Below are 7,019 nucleotides of genomic sequence, written 5' to 3'. Positions count from 1 at the left end.
CTAAAAGGGCAAAGGTCAAATGTTAGCAAACAGCAACCGATTCTGACAAAATGTGCTGTGTGAGGTCGACACGTGGATATTCAGAAGTACTGAAACCGAGTCTCCCACAGAGACCTGATGCAGACTACAGCTCACAAACACTCCTCTACTCACACCTCACTGCAGCTGCACACTGCTGATCCTGTCTGTGATTAGACATGAAAACAGAGGCTCGTTTTCTATGAGCGTAAACAGCGATCTCTTTTTCAGTCTCAGTGTAACAAACATGGTTACTGTCTTTCAGTAAACATGTTTTTGTTAATCCAGTAAAATCTGCTGATTTGTACTGTTGGCAGCAACAAACAGAGACGACAGTGTGGGACAGACAGGAAGTCAGGACACGTCTATGTGTGGCACTAGAACATGAACATTTCTACACAGCACAGGCAGCAAGTGAAACATGTGCAAACCTCCACGTCACCAAAAACACCCTGCAGGTCCCATCAGAGCGACGGCAGAGGAAACAGATGAAACGTCTGTTAGAGAGAAAAACGCTTCGCTGCTTTCTTACCCGTCTGACACCAGAAGGGTTTGTTTTTAATAAAGGCTCCGTGTTTTACAGGTAAAGGTAAAGCTCATGCAAACATGCAGGCTTGTTTGTCTGATCAGTGCAAAAGTTCAAACACGTCTCTTTTAAGCCTCATTATCAGCTGAGATCATAGTAAAGACACAGACAGGATCCATCTGTTCTTTATATAATTACTGTAATGTAGAATATCACGGACATAATACACAGACTGCAGCCTAAATACTGCTAAAGCCCTTTTTATTAAAGGTTTTATATATTAGCACACAATAACGAGTCACCTGATCCTGAGGTGTGTGTACAGAAACACACCAGGTCATTATTTAAGCAAAGCGAAGCCAAACTGCTCCTGTGTGACAGGTGAAGTCCACCTTTAAACAGCATTTAGATGCTAATGAAACTCGATTAGTGGCAGCACTGGTCTGTGGGCTGGGGACACTGGTGACACCAGTACAGCGCCACCATGTGGATCAAACTGTATTCTGGGTCAAACCTGATGTTTTATCATTTACACTGAACAAAAATATAAACGCAACACTTTTGTTTTTGCTCCTGTTTCCATGAGCTGAACTCAAAGATATGAAACATTTTCTACAAACACAAAAGACCCGAAACTCACAACCAATGTTCCCTCTAAGCTGCGCGCGTGCACAATCGCACACTGCTGACACGTCTCTGGCACAAAAATGAAAAATAACCTGAATTGAAATCAAAATGAAAACGTTAACAATCCTGTTCTGCAGTGTGAGTCAGTGACTGGCTGCTCCTGTATGGATCAGAACGATGCTGCCTTATCCCACAGTCCAGCCAATGATGCGATTCACATTCGTATATACGCAGCTAATCAACATTGTTGACAGGCTATGACAGCGTCCTTATGTGCCGACACCGGTGTTTTAGCAAAGCGGCTGATGTGGAGTGAAGTTAATGACAACGTGTCCAACCATTGGAGATGTGAGCAGGACAGACGGAACAACTGACGGACAAAGTGTGGACTTTATACCAGTTTTTAAATTGTGTTGATCGGCCACGTAAAACCAGAGTTATGATAAAAATATCTGCAATGTTTGTTTTTCTTCCTGAATACTGTCGTTGTTTATATATACTGCAGGAAGAAACGGTAAAAACTGCGTTTTATAAGGAAAACGCTCGAAATCCTGAGAGCAAAGACAACACCAAAACAAACCTCAGCCTTTCCTATTGGTGGAAAAATGCACCATGTCGACCAATTAAAACATGATATGGCAACATGGCATTTAGATGTTTAGGACGGGGGAAGTTTTAGGAGTGACGCCGTGTTTGAGATGTGAGAGATTTGTGACGTTTAGCACAAATCTTGTGTAGTTAGTGTGTAGTTAGTGTGTAGTGTAGTCAATAGTGTTGTTGTGTGTGTTTATTTGTTTATTTATAAGGAACCCCATTAGCTTCCACAACAGTGGTTGCTCGTCTTCCTGGGGCCCAAACCATCGAATACCACCAAATAAAATGTTACACAATGAGTTGGATGCAAAATGTCCACATAATTTGGCTCCTACATCCACAATAAGGTTTTACAATTCTGAAAATGTAAACATGTAAATATTAAAAATTATATATAAAAAAAAAACAAATTAAAAAAAAAAAAACCACTCAAACAAAATACACAATTTCCCTTACAAGAGACGTTACCCTCTTACAACATTTACAAATAAATTAAAAACTGCCTAAATAGGCTTTTAGGTGATTTTTAAAATTATGAATAGAAGCCAATTCTCTAATTGCATAAGGCGACTTATTCCACTGATGCTCTGAATATAACAGAGTTTTTCAAAAAGTTAGTAACTCCTCGAGTTAAAAGTAAGTTGTGGTTAGTTGAGAATCGTGTAGCATGATTATGTATTTCATCTGGATGCTGCAACTGAGCATAAAAAAGTGTGGTGTGTTTACCAGTATTGCTTTCTTTAAAAATACAAGTCATAGTATAATTTAGCTTGTACAGAAAGCCAAGAAAGTTTATCGTGCATTTTATCAATACTTGTATAATATGAACAGTTTAACAGTAATCCGCCCTATTTTGGACTAACTGAAGTTCAGATCTGTCTTATTAGCTGCTGACCAAATGACTGAGCAGTACTCTGGATGAGATAATACTAGTGCATTAATGACATCTTTCATAATTGAAGAAGTAATATAAAAAGAGCATTTCCTAGCTATAGCTATGTCAGAACAATGAGGCGACTGCTGAGTGTTACAGGTGTTACAGCAGTGACACATCTGCTGCTGTCAGGCCTGCAGGTATCAGCTGTTGTTCTCCTTCATCTCATAGTGGACAGAAATTATTTTTGGAGTGACACAAATAATTTGTGTGGCATCAGATTTGATGCAGAACAGCTGATTGTTCTGTAAATAGTTTGAAATGTTTGTTTAAAAAAACGCCTTGGCTGCATTTTTAGGTAAACAGCTGCAAAAAACTTTGATGTTTGCATAACTCAGTTACTTTTTTGAAGAAGTAACTTTATAATTAATTGCCCAACATTGGTCATTATTTACTGTATTTTGCAGACAGAGTTACAGACTCTCTCCCAGACCACAGACTCATAATACAGTCAGAGCTTTATTAAAGAAAGTTGTGTTTTCAAAATTGGAGTTCAAGTTATTTTTCCTTCCAACAGTGTTAACATGCTACAGGTCATGAACAAGATTTTTTTACATTTTCATTGTAAGTGGACTAAAGCAGTTAATTAAAAGTAGTCTAACATAAATGCTGTAATTTGATTACTTTAATAAACATGTAACTTGGATTCGATGCTGGCGTGACCACAGTGCACACGTCTGCTGTTGCTCACAGTGGTCCAAGCTCAGGGAGTTTGCGTGTTCAGACACATGAAACATTAGAGGGGACATTGCTCACAAACACTGTTCACAAATCTGTCTAAATGTGTGTTCGTGAGAACTTCTCGTTAGCTGAGATCATCCATCCCACCTCACAGGTGCTGATTAGACAGCATGAATACTGCACAGGTGTGTCTGAGACTGCCCACAGTAAAAGGCCACTCTGATGCCGTACACGTGAAGCACAATGACACGTGTGTCGTAAAACCAGTCAGGATCTGGTTCAGCTCATGGAAACAAAAGTGTTGTGTTTATATTTGTGTTCAGTGTAACAAATACTGAGACGTGTTATAATGTCGTGTGTTGTTCATCTGAGGACGGCCTGTTTGTCTGTGAACCTTTAGACAGGATGTACCTTATAATGACTGAGTGTGTTAAATGTAACTGTGAGCGACACGAGGCTCGTGGTTACCTCGTCAGTGGTGAAGTCAGCCAGCTTGATGCAAGAAACAGGAAGAACAAAAGGATGAAAGAGCAACACACAGATGAAAAACAAAAACAGACGTTATAACAGAGCTGAAATCTGAACATGTCACCAGCTGCAGGAGGCAACGCTCTGAACCACGTTGTTCTCCTCCAGATGGAGCTTGTGCTGCCTATGATACTGTATCAGCTGAGCCTCAGACTCTTATGATCTCGAGCTTCAGTCTCAGTGAATCCTTAGTTGGCTCAGATGCATCACCTGGTGTTTGAGTGTAACAAAGAGTGTAAACAGGTGAGTGTGGTTTGTAGTGTAGACTAGAGCAGCGTCTAACCAACCACATCTCCAGGGCTGAATCAGGTGACCACGAGCCATCGCTCCACAGCTGCTACAACCTCATTCAGCCTTTCACACACATACAGCAATGAACTGTATGATCAACAAACTTTATTCATGCACACAAACCCCTTTAAGGTTGTGTCAGCGAGGGCAAACGTGCCACATCAAATACATGGAGCTACAAGCTGTGGTGACCCACTGTCAGTAAGGAAGCTTTACACACAGCATCACAACAACAGTTAGCTCAAGCTGCTCCTGTGTTATAAGACAAAGACGCTGCAGTAACACAGGAAACATCAGGTGACCGTCTGTGAGCGACAGCGGGAACCAAAGCTTCTAACAAACATCCATCGATGAAGGCAGACGGGCTGAATGTAGAGAGGTCTGTTAACACATGTTGAGTGAAGAAGAAACACCCAGTGCATCATGGGAAACTTACACCTATAACTTAGACCTGTGCGCCTCAGCATATGCTACTTCCGGCGTATAGCGCTTAGTTTCCGGTGTGATATTCGCTCCTTGTTTACGGTCGAATCAAATGGCAATTTACGTTTCTCGAGATGTCGAATGTATCTGTAGAGGATGTTCATCGACTTGTCGATATTTTCCCCGCGCCTCAGAGAGAGACAGGATTCAAATTTTATACTTCTAAACTCCCTCGTTTATCGCGGGAGTTACGTTCTAAAAATAACCTGCGATTGGTGAAATCTGAAGTAGCCAACTTTATTTTTCACAGTTATTTTAGATGTTTTAAGGCTGTAAAACCCGTCACTACACACTTTATACACTCAGACATGAACATCTTCACACGTTTCTCACTTGTTTAAACTCTCAAAGTTCAAACCTTCGTAGACAAATGAGTCCAGTATTACAGACACCAAAGATCAAACCGTGTTTTCAGGTGCAGCACATGAGAACAGACCAGCTGAGAGATAATTCAACATCAATGAATCATTAATGAATCAGTGAATCAGCGATTCTGTACTGTACAGGAGAGACGGCACGGAGGAGGTCAACAACAGTCTGCAGCCTATCAGGACGCAGAACACAAAGACCAAAAAAAAAAAAAAGCATGCAAACTTGCACGAAAAAGCTGTGTTATAGCGAGGGACCGCTGTAATTTTGAAGGTACGTCACAACATACCCTTTGTAAATACTCATGCATAGAGACCCTTACCACGGTTTGTAGGTGTGTACTTGACCAGCAGGGAAACCTTTGACTGTTGTTCACCTGTAGTTTGAATGCTGTTTAAATCATAGTAACTGTCACTATACAGCAGTTCTGCTTGTGTTGAGTGATGTAAACAACTGATCGATCTGCACGCTTCGAACGTCAAAACTGATCATTAGATTTTTTATGACACAGCAGTGGTGAGTGTTCCCACCTTCTGCTCTTTGTAACTTAATGTGATCTTTCCGTTTTCGTGTTTTGGACATGATTGTGGAGTATATCTTCGCAGCAGCAACTGACCGCAAAGTAAAGCTACCGGAAATGTACAACCCTGCATCCGATCTTAAAACAGAAGTTAGCATTTTCTCGTGCACAGGGTCTATTGCAGACTAATCAGGGTCACCTGGTCCAGCCCTAACTATATGCTTTAGCAAAAAGGAAAGTTTGAAGCCTAATCTTAAAAGTAGAGATAGTGTCTGTCTCCTGAATCCAAACTGGAAGCTGGTTCCACAGAAGAGGGGCCTGAAAACGGAAGGCTCTCCCTCCCATTCTACTTTTAAATACTCTAGGAACAACAAGTAGGCCTGCAGAGCGAGAGCGAAGTGCTCTAATAGGGTGATATGGTACTACAAGGTCATTAAGATAAGATGGGGCCTGATTATTTAAGACCTTGTATGTGAGGAGCAGGATTTTGGATTCATGTTCCAGTCGATGCATCAGAGTCAATCTGGGATCCAGTGTGGAGCACATGGACACTTTTAAGGCTTAAAGAACAAACCGATGATTCGATTAGATACTCGGCTCCATCTCTGGAGTCACCAAAGCTTTGTTTCTGCTAACACTGTAAACATATGCAAATGCACATTAATAGTTGTTACTGCAGGAGATCTGCTCCACTGTGAGGAGAGCTGCACAGCTTGTTCCTGCAGAAGTATCACAGTCAAACTGATCATTCTTCAGTTTTCATCGATAGTTAAACAGACTGGTTCTTATAGCTCTGAACGAGCTTCACAGCAGCAATTGTGTGTCAGGAAGAAACAACGTTACAATAGAGCAGACTCTCCTGACACTGACAGACAACACCGCGTCTTTACATCAGTGCTGACCACTTCCTTCCAGTTTCATCTACATGAAGTATAAATAAAACAGCGCTGACTTCATGTTCTAGGACCGGGACACCGACCTATTCCTGATGCTGATATTGAATAAGTGGTTGACTGGTGTGTGTACCTCTAAAGATGTCTCTATAGATGACAAATACATGACTGTATACATGAAACTGGCAGCAAGACGTGGGAGGGACACGGAGGCGGAGTGGGAGTTACCCTCTGAGCACTGATGAAGAGTCTGTGGATGATACTGCCAGCCAGGCCCTGGCCTGCTCCTGTCACCACCACCTCTGGCTCCTCCAGCAGCGAGCTCACAAACCTGGAGACAACACAATGTGGAAAATGTTACAATATTCCCACAAAACAAACACTTAAATAAGACCATGTAAAACCTGAAGACACCAAAACTATAAATAAGACCAACAACATGAGCGAGAAAGAAACTGTGATCCTTCAGACGCCGTCTTTGTGAAACGTTAACAGATTCATCGTGACAACCTGATACCGACAAACTATCTATGGTGACGGTGACGACGGTGACGA

The 7,019-nt window shown here is 41.6% G+C and overlaps 2 protein-coding genes across 4 annotated transcripts in view; both read right to left on the bottom strand.

Moving 5' to 3' along the window:
• The window catches only part of LOC146513251 (uncharacterized), a 234,897-nt gene that overhangs the window by 95,204 nt on the left and 132,674 nt on the right, over positions 1 to 7,019 (bottom strand). The gene's annotated exons all lie outside the window — the stretch shown is intronic.
• rab3gap1 (RAB3 GTPase activating protein subunit 1) overlaps positions 1 to 7,019 on the bottom strand; it is a 37,138-nt gene that overhangs the window by 3,041 nt on the left and 27,078 nt on the right. The window contains exons 23-25 of one of the 3 annotated variants that reach the window (XM_085171348.1): positions 6,693 to 6,795; positions 3,849 to 3,872; positions 450 to 470 (exon numbers count right to left, since the gene is read on the bottom strand). In XM_085171348.1, coding sequence (XP_085027474.1) covers positions 450 to 470; positions 3,849 to 3,872; positions 6,693 to 6,795 — 148 coding nt within the window. The remainder of the gene's footprint in view (positions 1 to 449; positions 471 to 3,848; positions 3,873 to 6,692; positions 6,796 to 7,019) is intronic. The other 2 variants (XM_085171349.1, XM_085171350.1) reach the window with 2 other exon arrangements.

Source organism: Neolamprologus multifasciatus, chromosome 8 (genome assembly GCF_963576455.1).
Source record: "Neolamprologus multifasciatus chromosome 8, fNeoMul1.2, whole genome shotgun sequence".
NCBI lineage: Eukaryota > Metazoa > Chordata > Actinopteri > Cichliformes > Cichlidae > Neolamprologus > Neolamprologus multifasciatus.
This window is presented reverse-complemented; position numbering and strand designations above follow the sequence as displayed.